Source organism: Musca domestica, unplaced genomic scaffold (assembly GCF_030504385.1).
Source record: "Musca domestica strain aabys unplaced genomic scaffold, Musca_domestica.polishedcontigs.V.1.1 4, whole genome shotgun sequence".
In the NCBI taxonomy this organism is placed as follows: Eukaryota; Metazoa; Arthropoda; class Insecta; order Diptera; family Muscidae; genus Musca; species Musca domestica.
Window position 1 is genome coordinate 19,167,128 of NW_026712328.1, and position 26,844 is coordinate 19,193,971.

The following is a 26,844-nucleotide window of genomic DNA, read 5'->3' on the forward strand; positions in this document are numbered from 1 at the left end:
GACAGAAAATTGTCGTGCAGGTCCACGTCTTCGTATAGCCCCTATATAACGGTACCTCCCTATATTCATTGTTTCAAATTTGGTATTTGAAGTTCGCAATGGATACTGCAGCCTAAGGCAGAAAATTGCCTGTGCAAGTCCACATTTTGGGATAGCCCCCATGTAACAGTAGCTCCCTATATTGATGATTTTAGCTACATTATTCGCCGATTTTTTTTAAGTTTCGCATTTGAATATTGTAATGGCTTATGACAAAATTGCCTATGCAGGTCCACGTTGTCGTTTAGACCCTATTATGACGGCTACATTTGGTATTTTTAAGATTTTAACAACATTTTTAACGGATTTTATTTTTTTGAAAATTGCAAAATTTATTCCAAATGGTGGAAGGTATTCAAAGCTTGGCCCGACCGAACTTACAGCTTTTTTACTTGTTTAACAGTGGCATCTTTATCTTTATCAAATCTATTACAAAAGCCACTCGTTCGACAGCTATTAAAGTTATTCCAGTGACAGCTCATTATATAGTTTACAAGCGTACAAAAGCATTTTGCTGAGAATTTTCCAGAAAAATAATTATTCGTAATGGAATTCAAGGGTGATAGTGTGGTTTCTTTATATTTGGCTGCAAACCACAAGTGGCTATAGTTAGAGCACTCTAGCATTTAAATGTGAATAAATCGTTTGTGTCTCGTATCATCACTCGTTACCGTGATACTGGTAGCGTAGCCCGACGTCAAGGAAGTGGACAGAAGAAAACAGCAACAAGAGCAGAAGTTGTTCGAAAAGTAAAGAGGCGACTTGATCGAAACCCGCGTTGCAGTGGCCGAAAAATGGCTCGTGAGCTGAACATATTGCAATATTTCATTCGGAAATTATTGAAAAATGAGCTCGGGGTAAAGCCATTGAAACTCCAAAAAGTGCAAGAACTTATACCACAACAGAAAGAAAATAGATTTAGAAGAGCTAAAGAGTTGCTTCGCTTGGCCGAATTTGTTTTTCTCCGATGAGAAAACATTTGTTGTCCAGCGGGTTTCTAAACCACCAGAACTCAAGCGCCGGCCGCTCTCCGCTCGTATTAATCGGCCGCAGACCTTGGACATTCCAACAGGACTCAGCACGCGCCACCCAAGAAGGGTTACAAAATGAGGTTCCTCTTTCATTTCCAGCGCACAATGGCCACCAAAATCTCCGGATACCAATCCAAGGTTGGCACTAAAAAATACCAAAGTGTCGATCACCTCAAGCAAGCGCTTCGCCAGGACTGGGCCAAAATACCACAGAGCAACATTCGGGCTGCGTGTGACGGATTCATTGGCCGTTTGAAGGTCTTAATTCGTGCCAAAGGTGACCAATTCGAACCAATCTAAACTTATTCTATAATTTGATGCTATTTCCGACCTTATATTATGTCCCGCCACTGGCTCCAGCTCCAGCACATAATATAAGGTCGGTCGGAATATGTGGGTACGTAATGGGTACTACAGAATTAATTGAAATTAATTGACTTTCACAATTGTATGTAAATTAAATTATATCAGTGAACTGCCTGCATACTTACCCGAATAACAGTTTAGTTTTTATACCCTCAGCCATATGGCTACACAGGGTATATATCATTTGATATGGCCAAAACGTGCCTCATCGAAATAACGGTTTTAGACCCTAGGTCTCTTTGGACCAAATCCGTTTCAGGACATTTGGAGTCGATCTAGCGATGTCCGTCCGTCAGTCTGTCTGTGTGGCTGGTGCGCACAATAACTCTCGAAGGCAGTATCTGCTAGAGCAGGTGCGAAAATGGACAATATGGGTCCACTCCATCAGGTACCTCCCCCATAAAGGGTCAATATTTTGAATAATTCAAAATTCACACATCCCAATAATTTTGTTAATCTCAGGTCTGGTGTTAAGATAGAATACATCGGTCCACTCCTTCTGGTACCTCCCCCAAAAAAGGTCGAAATGTTCCAAAAAAAAAAAAATATATTTTCTGCACAGAAAGAGAAACGATAATCCGATTTTGCTCCAACTTTGCAAATCCTAATATTTGCGTCAGTGCTAGGTCAGGTGCGAAAATGGACAATATCGGTCCACTCTATCAAGTGCTTCCCGCAAACAGATTTACAATTTGGAATAATTATAACTCTTATAAAATGTGATGTAAGAATCCGATTGTCTTTAAATTTCACACATCCAAATATTTTTGTAAACTCAAGATCTGGTGTTAAGATGGAATACATCGGTCCACTCCCTCTGGTACATCCCCCACAAAAGGTCGAAATTTTCGAAAAAAAAAAATATTTTACTGCACAGAAACAGAAAGGATGATCCGATTTCGCTCTAACTTTGAAATTCTAATTTTTCCATCAGTGCTAGGTCAGGTGCGAAACTGGACAATATCGGTCTACTCCATCAAACACCTTCCCCACAAAGGGTCAAATTTTGAATAATTATAAATCATATTAAATGTGATGCAAAAGTTCGATTGTCTTCAAATTACACACAATATGGTGAACTATATCGGTCTACACCTTCTGGTACCTCCCACATAGTAGGTCACAATTTAGATATCCATGCAGCTCATATATGTAGAGCGCAATTAACATTCGATTTCATTCAGACTTGGTGCTTCTCAATACTTCTATCAGCACAAGATCTGTTATGAAAATGGTAGAGATCAAAAGGTCAAAGTTTTGAATGACCAAAACGATCATAAAATCCGAAATAAGCATCCGTTTCTCTTCATATTTCACACATTCAATTGTTTCTACTAATACAAGATCTGCTGTGAAGATGTAATATATTGGTCCACTCCCTCTGGTACATCCCACACAAAAGATCGAAATTTTGAATATCTATTAAGCTCATAAAACGCGAAATTAACATCCGAGTTCATTTAGATTTGTCACATCTCAATATTACCATCAACACAGGATATGTTATTAAAATGGTGGAGGTCGGACCATTCCTTCTGGTACCAACCCTACAAAGGTTCAAAATTTTGAATATCCACCAAGTTCATAAAAAGCGAAATAAACCTCCGACTCCATTTAAGACTTGGTGCATCTTAATACTTCCATCAACACAAGATCTGTTATAAAAATGGTAGAGATCGGACCATTTCTTTTGCTATCTGCCCCACATAGGGTTCAAGATAAAAAACAAGACGCTCAAAGAAAGTGAAATAAGCATCCAAATCTCCTCAAATTTCACACATACAAACGTTTTTGCTAATCTAATATCTGTTGTGAAGATGATATTTATCTGCGAACCTCTTCTGATACCTCACCAACAAAGGGTCACAATTTTTAATACTTTTATCTGTCATAACTTGCGAAACAAGTCAGTGATTCTTTACAACTTGTTATATCTAAATATTTCTCTCAACCAGAAACCTGAGATGAATATGGAATTTATGATTTTGCATAAAATTGGATATAAATGTTCGATTTTTTGTAATTTTGCCCATACTAATATTTTTATAGGTATTAGATAAAACATGCAAATGGAATACTATACCTGGTACCTCACACACATTTTAACATTTTTATACCCTACACCACATAGTGGTAAGGGTATTATGTCTTTGTGCATTTGTTTGTAACATGGAGAAGGAAACGAGATAGACCCATAGTTACTTTTGAGAACCTTCATAGAATCACTTTCTGAGTCGATTTATGCATGTCAGTCCGTCCGTCTGTCCATGTATTCTTGTGAACAAAATCTTCATCCGATTTCGGGTTAAATGTGCACTAAATGGTCAATATCAGCCCAAATCACCAGTCTAGAAGCTAATACGTAAAATTTGGAGAAACCCGGTTCAGAGATAGCTATAGTTCGTAAAATGCACGATAGAATTAGATAGATTTTGATTTTGTACCAAATATCTCATAGAGCTCTGAAATGCCCTGTATAAACCTTTTTACGAGAGCTCTACTAAATATGCATAGTGGTGTAGGGTATCATATAGTCGGCCCCGCCCGACTTTTGAGCTTTCCTTACTGGTCTTAAAATTATGACATGAGGTAAATGTCGGCACTTTTAGGATTTTCGCGTTTTTAATCGCTCATCATTCTGAGTGGAACTTTTCAATTATTAAAAAGTTAATTAATTCAGATTCAAAATTTTGTATAGTTTTTGCAATAATAAATAAAATTTTAATAACTTTTTATTAAATTTCATAAATTTGTAGTTTTATTAAAACAATGCTTTTTTCCCAGTAGTCGGCACCACTTGTCAATTGTCGGTATGGCATGTTCCAACAGTCGGCAAACCAAATTTTTTTTGTAAGAATAATTAATAATAATAATAATAATAAATTAATTCATTTAAATATAATATTTTTGTTTAGTTAAACTGATTCGACGTCTTTATTGTACTTTTCTTAATAATATGGATTGTTGAGAACCTTCACAGACAAAAAATTAATTTTTATTAGAATAAATCATCTTTTCTTAGCGATATTGTACACAAAGATAGCTGACAATATATTTGAAGTAAACAAAATACATTTAGTTATAATAGTTTCATTTATTTGGGCTTAAAAATAAAAAGTGCCGACTACTGGGACATGCCGAACTTAGGCACACTTACCCTGTGTCATGTAAAGTAAAGGAAGTTACCAACCTGTTTCCAAATTGCCCCATATTTATATCGTATTTATTTGGGTTCGATACGAAATATACAATATTGGCTTATTCCCTCAGAACCCACTTCATAGAGGGTCAACACTTAACAATGGCGTCTGTCGGTAGAGCTGACTGATATTTATTAACTTGTTTTCTTCACCTTTATCTCTTAATCAGTAACTTTCAGAAAGACAGAATTAATTTTGCAATACTTCACTTTCAACCACTCAAGTAAATGTTATTAATCCAAATGCAACATGTGGTTGTGTGACTGTGTTCCAAGCTCTTATAAATCAACAGCTGAACGCCACACTGTCAACGGGACTAAAAACTTCTTCAACCAAATGATGACACAAATTCATCCTCGACGAATAAAAGGCAGATTTCACAGCGCTGAAATTTATGGCCATTTGCGAGGGTTGATGACAACTTAACGTGGCTAACTGCTGCACCAATACTACACCTCAAATATGTGTCATGGTTGAACTGAGTGTTCTTTCTTAATATTGCAGTGCAAACATGCTTGCAGGATAACGAAAATGGGAGTGGGTGTGCACGTCCCGTAAAAATCACATTCACCGTTGAAGTTTTTGGCGGCCAAGGTTCATTCGCACATTTGTGAGCATGCCGCGTTTTAATAACTTTCGCTCACTCATGACACTAATGAGACGTTAATGTGGTGCTAATACTTGGGCATTGTGTTGATGTCCTGCCGAAATGGCTGAAAAAAGAAAAGAGGGGTGGTGGCCTGGATAAACAATGTCTGTGGTTTTCCTTGATGTTTGTCTTCGAGCAGATACTGGGGGATATGAAAAAAATGAGAGAAACGTTTAAGCGTATATTGGAAGTGTATAATTTTTTATGGCTCGTGTGGTTTAAGTAACTATTTAATGCCCTACCTGTATGATATGTTCAATGATAGTGTACAGAGTAAAGTAACCGGATTTTCGGTTTCTCGACTCCATACAATCTGAGAATAGTGTAATTCAAAGGATTAATAAAGAAACAGTTGTAACTATTGCTCGGCTGCTAGTAGATCTCTGTTACTAGCTCTGTTATATCTTACGTAATTAATCAAATTCTACTTCCAATGGAACTGATTGTTGACATTTTCAAAACGTTAGGCTCAGATATTGAAAAAAATATATGTGGTTGATAACGTAATAATATGTTACACAAAATTGGGGCATCAGTTTTGACAGCTGAGTTATAGAAATTTTCCGAATACATTCACAAAATTGTGAATGAAGATCATAGACGGGCAAGTATGTACGCTTGCGTTGATGTCTCTTATTCTTCGTTATGAGTAAAACATCAACAAACAGGCATATACAGGGTGAGATAAAAGAACTGCAACAAAGTCAAACGCCATAATTTCTACATTTCCTTTTAATTTTTTTTGAATGAAATATCGGAAATACCATGAAATTTTTGAATAAGTTTAAATTTGTTCAAATTCGCCACCTTTGTCACGAATTATGACCTTCAAACGTGCCAACCTTGCTTTCTAAAATACTCCAGACACAATAGCCCAACGGATTGGTACCCGGAGATTTTGGGGGCGAAGAACCTCATTTTGTAACCATTCTTGGGTGGCGCGTGCTGAGACCGGCGTGCCCATGGCTTTAATACACCCTCCAGAACATTTTTGCGATAATATTCGGCATTTATTCTAAAGCCACGGTCGATTAATTCGAGCTGAGAGCCACCATTGGCTGCTATGGCGGCCCACACCATCACCATGGCCGGCGATTGAGTTCTGGTGGTCAACCGAAGGTGCACTTTTTCAGCTGACCTCTTTGGCAAGTAAACACGATCATTTTGTTTGTTTACAAACTGCTGTTTTCTCATCGGAGGAAACCAAATTCGGAAGTTCACAATTTCGGCCGAGCAAGGCAACTCTTTAGCTCTTTTGAGTCTATTTTCTTTCTGTTACGGTGAAAGTTCTTGCACTTTTTGGAATTTCAATGGCATTGCCTCGAGCGCATTTTTCAATATTTGCCGAACGGAATATTGCGATATATTCAGCTCACGAGCCATTTTTCGGCCACCGCGACGCGGGTTTCGATCAAGTCTCTTCTTTACTTTTCGAACCATTTCTGCTGATGTTGCTGTTTTCTACCGTCCACTTCCTTGACGTCGGTAGGTCGGTACACTACAAGTATCACGGTAACGAGCGATGGTACGAGACACAAAATATTTATTCACATTTAAATGCTGAAGTGCTCTAACGATAGCCACTTGTGGTTTTCTAGCCAAATATAAAGAAATCACACTATCACGCTTGAATTCCATCACGAATAACTTTTTTTCTGGAAAATTCTCACCAAAATGCTTTTGTACGCTTGTAATCAATATAATGAGCTGCCACTGGAATAATTTTAACGGCTGTCGGACGAGTGGCTTAGAAATGACAGCAGTCTGAGGTTGGTTGCGGTTTTTTCATCTCACCCTGTAGATCGTAAAATGGGGAAAGAGAAGCGAAAGATAGCTCTATTTTTTTGGATAACGCATATCATCTTCGCGACATTGAGTTATAGAACATAACGATATAATATGGTTACCTTCAAATACAACTTCAGTATGCTAGCCACTAGATCAAGGAACTATCCGATCTTTTAAGTTTCCTTATCACGGTTTCATAGTTAAAAATATTCTGGCAAATTTAGAATCAAATTCGACCTAGCAAACATCCCAGAATCCATATTTTTATTGAAATCGCATGGAATAGGGTCGACACAATGTAGGGTATAATAAATATATTTTCGACTCTTTTGAATTTGACGACGAAGATTGCACCCCTTAACTAGACTTACAAATGCTAATTAGAGACGGCTACGATTCTTCCTGATGAATATGTCTTTAGTGATCAATATGTAAGTACTGAGGATGACAGCATAACAGTTGAAATCGAAAATACCGTTAGCGAAATAGAAGCGGAAGAAGTTACTACGAGTGAAGACTGGGTAGAGGTACCCAGTACCTCAAAAAATTAGATATAATTTTGCAGACTGACTTCAAAGCGATTTACTAGAAAGTCATTTACCTATCGTTTTGTTTATGAAAAAAACAAACAAACTTGCGTAATCTATAAATGATTTTTTCGGAGCAAATAAAAATTAACAAGTAAAAAAGCAGCCAAGATCCGAAGGAACTTGAACAATTTCAAAAAACTTCCGGAAACTACCACTGAAATGAAAACTTTTATATGGAGACTTTACGAAGACGTGAACCTTCTTACAATTTTTTTTTTGTCATAGGCTGTAGTACCCGTTATTAACTTCAAATACCAAACAATTCCGGTGAATAATGTCGCTAAATTCATCAAACTATCGAATATCGGGATGTACCGTTACACGGGGGATATGCGAAAACGTGAACCTACATACGTTTTTTTTGTCGTAGGCTTTAGTACCCATTACGAACTTTAAATACGAAATTTGTTACAATTCCGGTGAATAATATCTCACAAATCATAAAAATACCGAGTATTGGGAGGTATCGTCATATGGGGGCTTTACGAAGACGTGGACCTGCATAAACAAATTTTTGTCATAGGCTGTAGCACCCATTACGAACTTCAAATACGAAATTTGTAATAATTCCGATAAATAATGTCGCTAAAATCATGTGTTTCTCTGACAGCTAAACGGTTGTCCAGTAACTTCGGCTGGACCGATCTTTTAATACCCTCCACCATTTGGAAAAGTCTTGTCAAATGTGTGTGTGTGTACGAAAATGTGGGCCCATATAGATAATTTTCTGTTAGAGAATTTGATATCTATTGTCAACACCAAACATCAACTTTAAAATACTTTCGTTGAAAAATGTGGCTAAAATTGTGAAAATACCAAATATTAGGAGTTACCGTAAAATGGGGGGTTATACGAAGTCATGGATCTGTAAAGGTAATTTTCTGTCATAGAAAGTACCCATTGCGAACTTCAAATTTAAAATTTGATATAATTCCTGTGAAAACTAATGTCCCTTTTATCAACGGACAGACAATAGAGGGTCTAAAATGGATATTTCGAGGTGTTACAGAAACGATTACATTTACACCGAATTTACACGCTCTTTTCTAATTATCAGTTGCTTGCCTTCTTGCAACTAATATCATAGCGGCCTAGTCACTACCTCAATACAAATAGTTGCAACAACTTCAAATAACCGGTTATCATCGACACAACAACAAATTTTCAGACAACACTGTAACGTTTCATATTTTTAAACGATGAACCTTCCAGGAGAGATCCTTTTAGTGAAAATTAATAGAATGATTAGTCTTTGGATTTAGTTGCGGTTTGTAATTCTAACGGTAAAGTTCGTTTAAACGGTAAACAGTCAAATTTCGTTACTCTGGTGGTGGTGCTGGTGACTCGAGGAGTGTGAAAAAAATTAAATTTAAATGACAAAATAAACGGAATTCAATGCTTCTCAGAGGAAAATCTTAACAAAAAAAAAACTTAAAACAACATCGACAAACAAAAAAAAAAAAATGGCCAAAATCATATCGACAATTAAGGCAACATTAACCCGTATAATTTTCAGTGCCCACAGTATCATTGCCATTTGGCAGGTGGTCAAGAACAAAGATGACATGATGTACTGGAGTCTTAGTTGTCCTCTGCTGCTGCTACTCTTCGAAGGCATCTTTACCATATTCATAAAGAAGACACAAGAATGGAGATGGTAAATTAAAATCCCTGATTTCACCTTTCTAATTTTGATTTGATGATTTTTGTCCAAGAGAATATTTTTTCCAAAGTAAACAATTGGTTGACGTCATGTTTTCAGCAATACGCTGCTGCCTTCTTGGTATCATTCATTCATGGATTTTCCTTTGATTTTCAATTAAACCTTAAATCGCATAACTTTTCAATGGCTCTCCCACTCTTTTGGACGACAACAATACACACCTTTGTTTTTCTTTTACGGTTGCTTTTGCCGTCGTCGTCGTCGCCGCTGTCCCCTGTTCCCCTTAAATGGAATATATGCGCCCTCTTTCAATTGATGTCGGTTCACCTGAATCGCATTTCCCCACACCCGGTCACAAAATATTTAGTGTTTTGGCGATTAGTGTTCATTGTCCGCTTATTTGTTTGTATTGCCATGACTTTTGGATGTGTTGGTGTGATTTCATTGTTTGTAAATAAACCATGCACAGACTAAAGTTTGCAGAATTTCCAATGACCCAGACTGGTAAAAAGATGTTTTGTGCTGTTCATTCAATTAAGTTGTTGTATGAGAAAAGGGACATTTTAACGGTAAATTATTTTATAGCTTTTTTCAGACATCCAAGGGCAACGGATCATTTGCATCAAAGCTGTAAATACTAATTAGTTTGATTATCTTGGTCCAATAGTTCTAGGTTATCGAACAATTGTCCCATTCCCATCCTAATTCCTTGTATTTATTCAAAAGAAGATTACGGGACACAATTAGATATTCCGATGCCCGCTAGCGTTTGTGTCACTTATTCTTTGTCATGTTTGAAACATCAATAAACATGCATATACAGTTAATTTTCAAAAATTGTTTAAGTCAATTAGCTTTTGAGGCAATTATTGAGAATTTTTTTTTCATTAACTGTGCAGTATAAAAAAAATCAGCAGTTTATGAAAGTAGACACAAAAAATTGAAGAAATGTTTTTAAAGTTTACTTCGCAAAGTAACTTTTTAACGGTGGCTGAGGGGGGAACTTCAACATTTTTTTTAATATTCTGATCAATATTCCTCGTGATTCTTGCATTTTAGGTATAGTGTCATCGGTAATATTACAGATAATAGTACGAGGGTTATTTAGGGTGTGTTTGATCCTTTTTATACCCTCCCCCGTAGTATAGGGGGGGGGGGGGGGGGGGGGTGTATACATTTTAGACCCTACAAAGTGTATATTATTGATCAGCATAAAACTCTATGACGATTTAACGATGATCGTCCGTCTGTCTGTCCGTCTATTCGTCCGTCTGTCTGTCTGTCGTCCGTCCGTCAGTCCATCTGTGGAAATCATTCTAGCTTCCGAACGAATTGAAGTAGGCTGATAACATTTTACTCAAATGTGTGTTTTGTCTGCAGGACTTTTGGTATTTAAAATTGACTACATAGGCTCACGTTAAGTTATAGCCTCCTATATTCGGTATTTTGATTATTTTAGCGACATTGTTCACCGGAATCATTTCAAATTTCGTAATGATAGTTCGTCATGTATTGTCCCCACGTTCGTAATGTATAGCCGTCCACGTCTTTATATAGCCCCCGTATAACGGTACCTCGTTATATCCGATATTTTGATGATTTTAGTTTCAACTTTCTTATTTGAAGTTCCTAATAGGTACTACAATATATGACAGAAAATTGCATATGCAGGTCCAAGTCTTTGCCTGACCCCAATAAAACCGTACTTCCCTATATTCGTTATTTTGAGGACTTAAGCGACATTTTTCACCGGAATGGTTTCAAATTTCGTATTTGAAGTTCATAATGGCTACTACAGCTTAAGACATATAATTGCATATGCAGGTCCAAGTCTTCGTATAGACCCCAAAAAACGGTAACACCTGAACTGAATATAGTATTTTTAAGATTTTAACAGAATTTTTAAGGGATTCTATTTTTATACCCTAAGCCATATGGCTACAGAGGGTATATATCATTTGATACGGCCAAAAAGAGCCTCTTCTCAAATAACGGTTTTAGATCTAGGTCTCTTTGCACCAAATCCGTTTCAGTACATTTGTCGGGCTAGTGCGCACGATAACTCTCGAAGGGAATATCCGATTTGGTCCAAACTTGATACATCGTAATATTATTATCAAACTTAGATCAATAGAAAATTATTTACTGCACAGAAACAGAAAGGATAATCCAATTTTGCTCCAACTTTGAATATCCTAATATTTCCATCAGTGCTAGGTCATGCTGACCCATTATAATTGAATAATTTGAATAATTACATCTCTTATAAAATGTATGTAAAAGTCCGATTGTCTTCAAATTATACACATCACAATATTTTTATTATTCCAAGGTCTGGTGTGAAGGTGAAATATATCGGTCTACTTCTGGTACCTCCCCACAAAGGGTCAAAATTTTGAACATACATGAAGCTCATAAAACACGAAATTAACATCCTTTTCCATTTAGACTTGGCACATCTAAATATTTCCATTAACGTAGTCTGCTGTAAAGATGGACTTCTTCAAGTACCTCCCCAAAAGGGTCTAAATTTTGAATATCCATGAAGCTCCTAAAACGTGAAATTAAAATCCGATTCCATTCAGACTTGGTAAATCTCAATATTTCTATCAGCACAAGATCTGTTGTAGAGATCGGACCATTTTTTCTGGTAACTCCCCCACATAGGGTTCAAGATTTGGTTTGGTTTGAGGGTTCCGAGCAAGTTGTAAAGAAATGCCGACTTGCTCGGAGCGTTTTCTAAAACCCTATTTAGGAAAAGATAGCGTCCCTGGGCCAAGGCCATATTGGTATTCACGCCGGGAGAATTAGCTAGAGTTCGGTAGCCGTGGCATTGCAATGATTAAAATTTATCTGCACCAGACTTAGGCCAAACTTCAACTGCTTGAGTTGTTGAAAACAAAAGAGAATACTTCTCAACCGAAGGTGTCCCAGGTCTTGTCTGTGGATACTCTAAAAACCATCTTGTTGTATAGAAATTTAGGGCAAGCTAGTAGTAAGACCAGCATTCAGCTTCTCAACCAACTTCCGGATTTCCTTCAACTTCCCTACAGGATGAGGAATGCACTGAAGCCACAATTCCGCATAACATCTTTGAAACAGGAACGGGGACGACTTTGCTTTACAAAATCTATTCAATTCCCTATTGCCTCAGGTAATAAGCCTGGCTCTCCTGTAGATTGCTGGTAGGTTAACCGGATCTTCCGGTTCATCATTAGCCAATTATTTTTGCTTATCAATGACCGCTGCTCTAAGGTCCTCCGGTGACATCCGTTGAGCAGATTGATCATACTTCGGTTTTGGGTCGTACGGATCGCCTTCTGCATTAGTGTACTTCTCACAATCTTTCTTTGCCGCCACCGAAGCATTCAAGACGGACTATTGAACCGTCTGCATCATCACCATTTAACCATACCAGCGATTTTATGTATTTGATCTTAATAGTTTCATTAGCTGTTTTAAGGAGTTTTTAATTTTTAGTTGTATTCGTATAGCCGCCATATAAAAAACATCAACCTCTCAGACAGATCCACATTTACCAATAGCCCACATATATGATACTTCTCGATATTCTGAATTTTGGCGATTGCGGATAGTAAAATTGAAGACGGTAAAATTAAAAACTGTATTGGAATGCATAAATTGAATCACTTCTCTACTATTCTCAACACATTTCAGCATGCGTTATATGGGTACCAGGTCATGCGGAGATTAGAGGTAACGATATAGCAAAACTAAACTAAGAATCTTTTATTACTAGGCAAGAAAGTGATTAGTGGAGTAACATGCATCCACCTGGCCCGGAAGCTCATTTGTACAAGATTCGATGTGCAGATAACATAATATGCAGGGCATGCAGGTATAACTAAGCAAATAATTATCCACTACGTCGCATAGTCGTCCAATTCAATACATTTTACCATATAATTGATCTTTTTGAAAACAAATTTAATTTAACAAGTAAAAAAACTAAGTTCTGCTGGGCCGTACTTTTATTACATTCCCCTATTTCAAAGGAGCTTGAAAATTTTCCAAAATGGGAACTATACGAATGGACATGTACATTTTTTAAGTTTCCATTTCGAACTGTAAATAAATGAATAATGTCGCTAATATCATCATAATACCAAAACTAGGGAGGTGCCGTTATATGGGGAATATACGATATCGTGGACTTTATATACGATGCTATATGAAGACTTGAACCTACTTAGAGAATTTTCCGCCATAGGCTGTAGTACCCATTACGAACTTTAAATACCAAACTTAAAACAATTCCGTTAAAAAATGTCTCTAAAATTATCAAAATAGCGAATATTGGGGGTACCGTTATATGGGGGCTATACGATATCATGGACCTATATAGACAATTCTCTTACAGCGGGAAAAGTAGTTAGAAGGTACTCCTTGTGTGGATTTTTAGACAGTTATATTGAAAATTTTGGCTAAAATCTTGAAAATACTGAATATCGGAAGGTACCATTATATGGGGATATACGATATCATGGACTTATATAGACAATTTTCTTCCAGGGACAAAGTACTCAGAAGTAACCCCATTGAAAATGTGGCTAAAACCATCAAAATACCGAATATCGGGGGGGGTACCGTTATATGGGCTACATGGCTATGCGATTTCGTGGCTGTACGTAGGTCTAAAATTATTATTTCGATGAGGTATAATGTGTGGAGGGTATAAATAGAAAATTAATATTGCAATTAAATACTTAATACAGGCCGAGATGAAAAAACTGCAACCAACTTCAGACTGCTGTCATGTCCGACGTCCGACAACTGTTAAAATTATTCCAGTGACAGCTCATTATATTGTTTACAAGCGTACAAAAGCATTTTGGTGAAAATTTTGCAGGAAAGAAGTTATTCGTGATGGAATGTGATTTCTTTTTATTTGGCTGGAAAACCACAAGTGGCTATCCAGCATTTAAATGTGAATAAATCTTTTGTGTCTCGTACCATCGCTCGTTACCGTGACACTGGTAGCGTAGCCCGACGTCAAGGAAGTGGACGGAAGAAAAGAGCAACATCAGCAGAAATGTTAAAGAAGCGACTTGATCGAAACCCGCATCGCAGTGGCCGAAAAATTGCTCGCGAGCTGAACATATCGTAATATTTCATTCGGCAAATATTGAAAAATGAGCTCGGGATAAAGCCATTGTAATTCAAAAAAGTGCAAGAACGTACACCGCAACAGAAAGACCTTGGACATTTCAATAGGACTCAGCACTGATTACAAGTGAGGTTCCTCGCTTCATTTCCAGCGCACAATGGCCACCAAAATCTCCGGATACCAATCCCCGCTTCGCCGGGAATTGGCCAAAATACCGCAGAACAACATTCAGGCAATATAATTGATCTTTCTGAAAACAATAGTACTATAACAAGTAAAAAAGCATGTAAGTTCGGCCGGACCGAACTTTAGATACCCTCTACCATTTAGAAGGAGCTTGAAAATTTTCCAAAAAAATCCGTCGAAAAATACCGCTAAAAGGAAAACCGTTTTATGGGGGCCACTTCGAACTTAGGAAATTTGAAAAATTCCTTTTAATATTTTCCCTAAAACTATCAAAATACCGAATATCAGGAGGTATCATTATATGGGGACTATACAAACACGTGAATTTGTCATAGGCTTACGAACTTTAAAAACTAAATTTAAAACAATTCTGGTAAAAAATTTTGGTAAAATCATCAAAATAGTGAATATTGGGGGGTACAGTTTTTGGGGGCTATTCGATATCGTGGACCTATATGGACAATTCTCTTTCAGGGGGTAAAGTACTCAGAAGGAACTCCTTGTGTGGATTTTCAAACTATACCATTGATATACCATCCATGCTATGTATGGTGGATGTTGTAAAAAGAAAATTAATATTGCAATTAAATAAATTTATCTTCCTATAACAATTAATATGTATATATGTAAATTATATTAGTCTGTAAGGATATATGTATTATATATAGACTTTCACGCAATTTTTTTTTAATTTCAGGTTTTGTCCCTCAGTCTTTTTGTATTTGGGAAGCATTGTACCAGCTATTTGGCTTTTGGAGTTTCACAAAGTTGAACGACGATTATCGGGCAAAAGCATTGAGGGCAACTCGACGACGAATGTTATTATTACTGAAGCCCTGGGTGTGCCGAAAGTTAATGAAGACACCTGGATAACGCTGATAGAACAGTTTTTGATGTTAATTTTAATTGTGGGGCGTTGGATGTTGCCCAAAGGAGATCTGACTAGAGATCAGTTAAGTCAATTGTTGTTGGTGTATATAGGTGAGCGATAAAGAAAACAATGAATGAATGAAAATGTCTTAAAATTATGGATTCTATTTGCAGGAACCGCTGCCGATATTATAGAATTTTTCGATTCCTACAAAGATGATTCCATAGCGAAAATACCCTTGTTGGTCTATTTGACTTTGGGTATATGGTCATGGAGTTTATTACAATTTACAATTGTGTTATCAGCCACAAGAGCACGTAGACCCCGTGGAGGTGGTTCCAATAAGAAGGATGAGTAAGTATTTTTGATGATGTCCTCGGTCCATTCCGAAGAAAACTATTAAAATTGTTTGTTGTATTTAGACCTCCTACAGATTGCTGTAATAACTGCTGTTGCGGCATCGATGTTTGGGGCATTGTGCTTAACGTTATACTCCAGGATGCCCCTTTTCTGACATTCCGTTTGCTCATTATCTTCCAATATGATATAATTAGCTATATGAACGTGTTCTTTACATGTAAGCATTTTGTCCATTGAATTTTTTTCTTTTAAGTTTTTATGTAATGTGTGTTGTACATCTTTCTAGGCAAAAATTCCCTGGTCATTGTCTTACAATTGTATCGTCTGTATGTTGTAAATGCCGAATTTTGGAAGAATCGTCGTGAAATGAAGGCTGCAGCCAGACAACGCCAATACAAATCGAAACGGCGCAATGACGATGACCCCAATGGCATTTATATGATTTCCTCGGAGCGTGGTAGTGAAATGAAACGGAAAATCAAAAGGTTCGTAAAGTAATTAGAATTATGTATTTCATCTGAATTTGTTTTGCGACATATCCGAAATATTTGTTGTAATTTATGGAGGGCCATTTCATTGGCTTCAAAATTAGTTTGTGGAATTGGTTCGGAAAATATTCTATTAATTACTTCATATTGAATCTTACTTGTTGATTGTGTATTGTGTTTAATACGTATGTAATTTTTCAATATTTTGAGAACTTGTGGGAAGGTATCAGAAGGAGAGGTCAAAAAAATCACATATTCACATCAAATCGCTGGTTGAGTGAAACATTGATATATATTTAGTTTAAAGAGAATCAATGACATGTTTGCAAGTTGTAGCGGTTATAAATATTAACATGTAAACAAATATTAAGGTAGCTTTCAATACTCTCCACCATTTTAAAATACAAAATTCTTACTTGTTGTAAGTTCGGCCGGACCGAACTTTGAATACCTCCACCGAATGAACGAATTGGCAATTTTCACGAAAAATAAAATCAATTAAAAATTATTTTAAAATCTTAAAAATACCGAATATAGCCGTTATATTAGTGTCTATACGAAGACGTGGACCTACATAGGCAATTTTTGTTATAAGCCATTACAATATTCAAATGGGAAACTTGAAATAAAATCATCAAAATACTGAATATAGGGAGGTATCATTATATGGGGGCTATACCAAAACGTGGACCTGCACAGACACTTTTCTGTCATAGGATTTAGTATCCATTACGAACTTCAAATACCAAATTTGAAGCGATTTCGGTGAAAAGTGTTGCTAAAATCATCAAAATACCGAATATTCGGAGGTGCCATTATATTAAGCCTATACGAAGACGTGAACCTGCACTGACAATTTTCTGTTATAGGCTGTAGTATGCAGTACGAACTTCAAATACCAAATTGGAAACATTTCCGGTGAATAATGTCGCTTAAATCGCCAAAATACAGAAAATAGGGAGGGGGCTATACTAAAACGTGGACCTACATGGCCCACTTTCAATACCAAAATTTCTGCAGATTAATATACAATTGAGCACAATTTTATCAATCTACTTAATTTCGTTCGGAAGCTTGATTTCCACAGACGGGCGGACAATGCTATATCGACATAGAATTTTATGCTGATCAAGAATATATATAACTTGTGGGGTCTAAAATGTATATTCCGATTAGTAACAAACGGAGTGACAGACTTAATATACCCTCCATACTATGGTGGAGGGTTATTTATTGCGAGTCTTAAGTATCAAATGCAAAACACAGTGGAAAACAAGTAAAAAAGCAGTAAGTTCGGCCGGGCCGAACTTTGAATACCCTCCACCATTTGGAACGAATTAGAAAATTTTCAAAAACAATAAAATCCATTAAAAATTCTTTTAAAATCTTTAAAATATCTAATATAGGAAGGTACCGATATGGGGGGATATACGATATTGTGGACCTATAAAGACAAAGAAAGACTCCTTGTGTGGATTTTCAGATAATTCCATTGGAAAAAGTGGCTAAAATCATCAAAATACCGAATATAGGGGAGTACCGTTATATGGGGGATATACGATATTGTGGACCTATATAGACAATTCCGTTTCAGCGGTAAAGTGCTCACAAAGAACTCCGTGTGTGGATTTTCAGACAATACGATTGGTAGATGTGTCTAAAATCATCAAAATACCGAATATCGCGGGGTATCGTTATATGGGAGCTATACGTTATCGTTAAATTATATAGAGAATTCTCTGTCGGTGGGTAAAGTGCTCACAAAGAACCCCTTGTGTACAAAGAACCCCTTGTTACCATTGTGTTGAAAAATATGGCTAAAAACATCAAAATACCGAATACCGGGGGTACCGTGATATGAGGGCTATACGATATCGTGGACCTTTATAGATAATTCTCTGCCGAGGTATAAAGTACCCACAAGGAACTACTTGTGTGGATTTTCAGACAATTCCGATGAAAAATGTGGGTAAAATCATAAAAATATCGAATATCGGGGGGTACCGTTATATGGGGGATATACGATATCGTGGACCTGTATAGACAATTCTCTCTCAGGGGGTGAAGTACTCACAAGGAACTACTTGTGTGGAGTTAAAGACAATTCTATTGAAAAGTGTGGCTAACATCATAAAAATACTGAATATCGGGGGGTACAGTTATATGGGGGATATACGATATCGTGGACCTATATAGACAATTCTTTTTGAGGGGGTAAAATGCCCACAAGGGACTCCTTTTGTGGAATTTCAGAAAATTCCATTGAAAAATGTGGATAAGATCATCAAAATACAAAATATCGGGGGTACCGTTATATGGACGCTATACGATATGGGGGACCTATATAGATAATTCTCTGCCGAGGTATAAAGTACCCACAAGGAACTCCTTGTGGGGATTTTCAGACAATTCCGATGAAAAATGTGAGTCAAATCATCAAAATACCGAATATCGGGGGTTACCATTATATGGGGGATATACGATATCGTGGACCTGTATAGACAATTCTCTCTCAGGAGGTAAAGTACTCACAAGGAACTACTTGTGTGGATTTTAAGACAATTCCATTGAAAAATGTGGCTAACATCATCAAAATACCGAATATCGGGGGGTACAGTTATATGGGGGATATACGATATCGTGGACCTATATAGACAATTCTTTTTGAGGTAAAATGTCCACAAGGGACCCGTTTTGTGGAATTTCAAACAATTCCATTGGAAATGTGGCTAAAATCATCAAAATACCGAATACCGTGGGGTACCGTTATATGGGGGCTATACGATATTGTGGAGCTATATAGATAATTCTCTGCCGAGGTATAAAGTACCCACAAGGAACTACTTGTGTGGATTTTCAGACAATTCCATTGAAAAATGTGGCGACAAAAGAGAGATCTGTGCAAAATTTTAGCTTCCTATCTTAATTCGTTTAGACTGTAGCGTGATTACAACAGACGGACAGACGGACGGACAGGGCTAAATCGACTTAGAATTTTACGCTGATCAAGAATATATATACTTTGTTGGGTCTAAAATGATTATTTCGAAACGGAATGACGAACTTAATATACCCTCCATACTTTTTTTGGTGGAGGGTATAAAATTTATGATAATAGAAGATTTGGAAATATGTGGGAGCTTCGATTATCATCAATTTCAATTGGGTTCATTATTCTACCAAACAATCTATATCTGTAAATTGAAATTCACAAACAATAATAACAATTTCATTCCCCTATTTTTATACCTTCCACCTTGAAAAGGAGGGTATATTAACATTGTCATTTGGTACCTCCCGATATTCGGTATTTTGATGATTTTTGGCACATCTTTTCACGAATTTGTATAAAAATTGTTATTTGTAGTTCATAATGGGTTCTAGCTCCGGTGGCAGAACATTGAAATTTTAGGTCCAAGTTTGCATGATTATACCCATGGTACAATGAAGAGAAGGTAGGTCAACTTTGAAAAAATTGCAAGTATAGAGGTCTACCTGTTTGGCTTGTAATGTCAGAATTAGAGTCAAAACAATAAAAAATCAAACAACTTGTTACATTTATTTTGAATAAATAATTGAAAACCGCGATAACTGAATGAAAGTCCAAGACTTCTTTTCAAAACCATGTTCTATATATCTGTAAAGGATTATTTCGCTACAAAAACTCTAGATTTTGTCGATGCATACAATGAAATAAACATTTTGAAAACACCCGAATATTTGAATATAACAATGTTTTTGTTATTGAAAAGAAAACACATACATAAACAAATAAAGATGACATATTAAGCCAAGAAAATAAAAAAATTAAAATCATATGGTATCATAGCCCTACCTTGATATCATTGTACCATGGGTATAATATGATTAGAATCATCAAAATACAAAATATCGGTAGTAAAATGTGACTAAAATCGTTTATACACCCAAACATGCGGAGGGAATTTGAACAAGTAAAAATGCAGTAGGTTCGGCCGAGCCGAACTTTGAATACCCTTCACCATTTGGAACGAATTAGAAAATTTTCAAAAAAAAAAAAAACCTTGAAAATTCTGTTAAAATCTTTAAAATACCTAATATCGGACGGTGCCGATATATGGGGGGATATACGATATCGTGGACCTATATAGACAAATCTATGTCTGGGGGTAAAGTACTCACAAGGAACTCCTTGTGTGAATTTTCAGATAATTCCATTGGGAAATGTGATTAAATCACTAAAATCCCGAATATCGGGGGTACCGTTATATGGGGGCTATACGATATTGTGGACCTATATAGACAAATCCCTTTTAGGGGTTAAGGTTTTCACAAATCATAAAAATATAGAATATCGGGGGATACAATTGTATGGAGGCTATACGATATCGATACATAGAAAAATCCCTCTCAGGGGATAAAGTACTCACAGAGAACTCATTATGTAGAATTTCAGACAATGTCATTGAAAAATGTGACTTAAATCATCAAAATACCGAATGTTGGGAGGTATAGTTATATGGGGGATATACGATATCGTGATCCTATATGGACAATTCTCTTTCAGGTGGATTTTAAGCCAATTCCATTGAAAAATGTTTCAAAATCATCAAAATACCTTATATCGGAAGGTACAGTTATATGGGGGGATATACAATATCGTAGACCGATATAGATTATTTTCTTTCAGGGGGTTAAGTACTAATAGAGAACTCCTTGTGTAGAATCGAAAAAGTAGCCTAAAATCATCAAAATACCTAATATCGGGAGGTACCGTTATATGGAGGCCATTCGATATCGTGGACCGATATAGCCCATCTTCAAACTTGACCTACCTGCACACAAAATACTGATCTGTGCAAAATTTTTGTTTATACTTTGTTGGGTCTAAAATTATTATTTCGATGAGTTACAAACGGAATGACCAACTTTATATACCCTTTATACTATGTATGGTGGAGGGTATAAAAAGAAACATTGCTTAACACTGTTTTATTTTTAATTCATTTCATTGCAGAGCCAAGGAATATTCTGACGATGAGGTTGTTTATAAGAAGAAAGCGAAGAAGGACAAGTAGGTTCCAAATTTCCTACACTTTATATCACAGTTTCAATAATTTGAGATTGAATTTTCATTGATATTTGCTTTTACAGAACCAAAAAACGTAAGCGTAAAGATACGGGCTATTCGACAGCCAGTTCACAAAATCTTTATTCCACCAAAGGTGATCCAGACAAGGGAGCCAGACACAAAGACAAAAAGGCCAAGAAGAGCAAACGCGACCGCAGTAAATCGCCCTGCAGCAGCGATGTGGTGGAGGCCCGCAAATCTAAGCATAGTAAAAAATCGGATAAGTCGGAAAAGAAGTACGAACTACTGACTTTATATTTTTGTAGAATATTTTTATTTATTAATTTTTACTTTTTTAAGGAAATCCAAGCGAGTTGATGCTGTTATTGAGGAGTCAAATAGTTCCGGCAGTACTAGCGATTCCAGTAACTCCACTTTGCCAAGTTACGAAGTTATCAATGAGAAGAAGTCTAAATCGAAACGACGCAGGCGTGACTCCACTTCATCTTCCAGCAGTGATTCTTCGGATACCTCTTCCTCGGAATCTTCGTAAAAACATTGGCCTGAACCAATTATTATAATTGGTAAACTATTTTTTGGTAACATTCCTTTCGAAATCGGCGAAAGGAATACAAACGTTGTTCATCGGATGACCGTTAGTTAAAATCATTTCGATTTGAACGGTTCTAACGTATTTTTGTAATGAATAATACGAAACAAACGAAGCAGCAAACACATTTGTCGAAACGCCAAGTAGGCGTATATTTTGGTACTTTATAGTACATACTATACATACATAGAAACATAATAAATCTAAATAGTTATGATGGTAGTTATAAGGAAATATTTTTGTAACATTCGAATAAAATTATACGAATAGCATTTACATGAAAATTTTGCAAAGAAAATGAAATAGATAAATAAATAAATTAAAACGATTCAAAATTAGAAATTGAACGATGCTATAAAATAACAAGTAAAAAAATTAATACCCTCAACCATTGGGTAAAAAAAATTTAACATAAAATTATCTGAATTCAAACAAATACCAGTAAGGCCGTTTGGATAATGCTATTAAACTTTTCAAAAAAAAAAAAAAAACATAAAGTGGGCGAGCCGGTTATATGGGGGGGCCTTACCAAAACGGGAACCTTCTTAAATAACAAATTTGAAACGGTTTTGTGGGTAAATGTGACTAGGATTATCAAAATACCAACAATCGGTGGGTATCGTTGTATGTGCACTATGGGAAGACGTGGACTTTAATTTTTAATGTTCTGGTACCGGAGCTAGATACCATTACGAACTACAAATACCAATTTTTAGACAAATCCGTGGAAAAATGTGGCAAAAATCATCAAAATACCGAATACCGAGAGGTACAGTTATATGGAGGCTATACAAAATCGTGGACCTATACATATAACGTTTCGCCACCGGAGCTATAACCCATTAGGTCTACAAAAACAAATTTTTAGACAAATCCATATAAAAATGTGGCGAAAACCATCAAAATACAAAACATACAAGCAACGGCGTCTTGTGCGTCTAAGAAGAGCGGTGGTTACATTGAGTAAATCCTTTTCCCAGAAATTATTAACGTGGTTAGAATGTCATGTAACCTGAATTGAAATTTCAAGTTTTCTTTCAATCCTCTTTTTTTGGAATAATATGTTTGTAGACCAAGATGTCTTGTATAAATACCTATTACCATACAGGTTTCTGTTCTACATTGTAATAATATGATGTTAAGACAACTTGCTGGTTCCATCTAGCCATATAGATGAGATGAAAATTATTCCAGTGAGATGAAAATTATTCCAGTGACAGCTCATTATATTGTTTACAAGCGTACAAAAGCATTTTGGTGGGAGTTTTCCAGAAAAAAGTTATTCGTGATGGAATTCAAGCGTGATAGTGTGATTTCTTTATATTTGGCTGGAAAATCACAAGTGGCTATCGTTAGAGCACTCCAGCATTTCTTTTGTGTCTCGAACCATCGCTCGTTACCGTGATGCTGGTAGCGGAGCCCGACCTCAAGGAATTGGACGGACGAAAACAGCAATATCAGCAGAAATGATTCGAAAAGTAGAGAAGCGACTTGATCGAAACCCGCGTCGCAGTGGCCCAACAATGGCTCGTGAGCTGAACATATTACAATATTCCATTCGACAAATATTGACAAATGAGTCCGGGGTAAAACCATTGAAATTCCAAAACAGAAAGAAAATAGACTACAAACAACTAAAGAATTGCTTCGCTTGGCCGAAAGTGGTGAACTGCCGAATTTGGTTTTCTCCGATGAGAAAACATTCGTTGTCCAGCAGTTTGTAAACAAACAAAACGATCGTTAACTTGCCAAAGTGGTCATCTGAAAATGTGCTCCTTCGGTTGGTCACCAGAACTCAAGCGCCGGCCATGGTGATGGCGTGGGCCGCCATAGCAGAAGATGGTCGCTCTCTGCACGTATTAATCGACCGTGGCATTAAATGCCGAATATTATCGCGAAGTTATTTTGGAGGGGTTATTAAAGCCTTGGGCATGCAACTCACTCAGCACGCGCCACCCAAGAATGGTTACAAAATGAGGTTCCTCGCTTCATTTCCAGCGCACAATGGTCAATAAATCTTCGGATACCAATCCGTTGGACTTTTGAGTCTGGAGTATTTTGGAACGCAATGTTGGCACTAAAAAGACCAAAGTGTGGATCACCTCAAGCAAGCGCTTTTTGCTTTCATTAAATATAATGTAAAAAAAAAATAGTAAAAATTATGGCGTTTTACTTTGTTGCAGTTTTTTATCTCACCCTGTAGACCATCCAACAGCAGGCAGACTCTGCTATGCTCGATAACGCTCGAATTTTCTAATTCTGCTGTTTACTTTTCGAATGGGAAAAATTAAAAAAATTGCATTTTTACTATACAGTGTGGCATACATGTTATTACCGTGGTACAATGAAAAGGTAAAATTGAAGTAGGGACGACGTAAGGAGATAGTTTTGGAAGTGTGTACTCTTATAAAAGAAAATTACTAAACGTATCAAATTTGGTACAAATTCGATTTTGGAAAACCAATAGAATTGGGATGCTGAAATTTGAAATTGGTGGTAGTTGGATTGGGGTATGGAGATAGTTTCCGAAATTTGTACTCTTGTGCACGGAAAGTTCTAGATGGTACTAAATTTGGTACAATTTAGATTTAGGTGAACCGATAGAGTTAAAATGCTCAAATTTGGAAATAAGATTACTATTGCATTGTAGGACTGAGGTATGTACGTAGTTTTGGAAATTTTTTACTTATGTGTACTAAAGTAATAAATTTCTTACTTTTTAAATTTAGGACAATTTTGATTTGAACCTATAGGGCTGTAATCCTGAAATTGTGAAATTTAGATTTCTATTGGATTTCATTGGGATGAGGTATGAGATGAGGTAGTTTTGGAAATTTGGGGTAAACATTTCTCTTAATATAAATCCTTATTCCGTATACGAAGTAGAGGGTAAAGTGATTGACTAACTGACTTAATGATTCATCAACGTCTAGACTAAAGGGCTGCAACTAAAATAATGAAATTTTGGTCCCAAAGTGTCAGTTAAGGCAGGGTTTTGGATACTAAAACGATATGAAAAGTACTAAAATCTACTAAAAATTTAATACTTTTAACTGGACATCCTTAAGGTTACGAAAAGTTCTAAAATGATATTAAGCTTCAGAAATGTTATCATTTGATTCTTTGTGAATAGATAGAGCTAAAAACTTGTAATTTAGTATTAGAATCAAGATTGGAAAGTAAGTTTGATACATGAAGCTGGTTTTGGAAATGTGCACTAAGTGTGCGAACTGTACTAAATGGTACTAAGGTTGAAGGGATTGGACTGAAATCCTGAAACTTTATATAGATGGCACTCTTTGTGCTTGTAGTTAAGAAATGGAGGCAGTTTTGCAAATGTTAACATGTCTGTTCGAAAAGTACTAAAAAATATTAATGGAAGATAATTGTCTATATAGATCCAAGATATCATATATCCCCTATATAACTATTCCTCCCGATATTCGGTATTTTGATGATTTCATCTAAATTTTTCAATGGAATTGTCTTAAAAACTACGAAAGGAGTTCCTTGTGAGTACATTGAGAGAATTGTTTAATAGATCCATCGTTTGTCCCCTGTGTTATATAGGGTTCCTACCGATATTCGGTATTTTGATGATTTCAGCCACATTTTCAACGGAATTGTCTGAAAATCCATACAAGGATTTTCTTGTGAGTACTTTATTCCCTAAAAGATAATTGTATATATAGATCCACGATATCGTATAGCCCCCATATAACGGTAACTCCAGATATTCGGTATTTTGATAATTTCAGGCATCATTTTTAATGGAATTATCTTAAAATCAAGGGGTTCTTTATGAGAATTGTCTGCATAGGTCCCCCAGATAATCGATATTTTCATGATTTTTGCGACATTATTCACAGAAATTATTTCCAAATTTGTATTTGAAGTTCCGTTACTACAGCCTATGAGAAAAATTGTATATGCAGGACCACGTCTTCGTATAACCCCCATATAATGGTTTTCATTTGAGCGGTATTTTTCAACGGATTTTTTGAAAATTTTCAAGTTTCTTCCAAATGGTGGAGGGTATAAATACTTCGTCCTGGCCGAACTCAACCGTTTTTTGTCAAATTTTTTGTCGCATGGATTTTTAATTTACAATTTAATGTTCTGAAGATGTGTGCAAAATATTTAGGGTTTAAAATGGACAAAAATTAAAATTTTCCTGATTTTGGAGTCGGTCTACTGGTCACATTTAAAAACCAATCAACACGGAATTTAGTATAAGGTTAGAATTTAGAACAGGGCAGAGATCCATGGATGGTGGTAAAAATGGACCACAACTTTTGTGTGAAATGGTTTTGAATACCTATCATCACGAGAGCGCCAATACTGGGCAAATGCCCCTCACTCAAACCTCAAAGGAAACATTTGTGCAAGGCTGTATGGCATTATTTCCTAGGCTCTGTGTCACTGACTGCCTTTGTCAGGCTTTGAATGGTTTTTAACGCGTTTTCAATAGCCCTAACAGGAACACCTTTGACTTCAAGTTCAGACAGTTTCTTCTCGAGGTTCAGAAGCTTCTTATCAACTGACGGAATTGAAGGTGTCTTCTAATATCGATATGTTAAAACCCAAAAAATAGATTTTCTTCGATTTTCATTGACAATTTCTTTTTTTTTTTACAAAAATATTTGAAATTAATTTGAGTACATACGAGAGCTCCGAATATTTGTCTTTATCTATTTCATTTTTGAAATCACAACTCTGGCCACCCCAATCATGGCAAAATAGCAAACTCGAGCACAAAGAGAGAAGTTGAGAGACACATTAACGCTCCTCGTTGGGGGCTGCCTTGTCGTTTGCCGAATAGCTA

The 26,844-nt window shown here is 36.3% G+C and overlaps 1 protein-coding gene across 1 annotated transcript; it reads left to right on the plus strand.

The window, feature by feature from the left end:
• Window positions 1-9,126: 9,126 nt before the first annotated feature.
• On the plus strand, window positions 9,127-22,163 carry LOC101890920 (transmembrane protein 26). The gene is made up of 8 exons (XM_005176403.3): window positions 9,127-9,320; window positions 15,338-15,621; window positions 15,685-15,865; window positions 15,934-16,088; window positions 16,158-16,365; window positions 21,356-21,412; window positions 21,493-21,705; window positions 21,770-22,163. The coding sequence occupies exons 1-8, from the start codon at window positions 9,127-9,129 to the stop codon at window positions 21,960-21,962; spliced, it is 1,485 nt and encodes a 494-aa protein (XP_005176460.1). The 3' UTR covers window positions 21,963-22,163.
• Window positions 22,164-26,844: the final 4,681 nt, after the last annotated feature.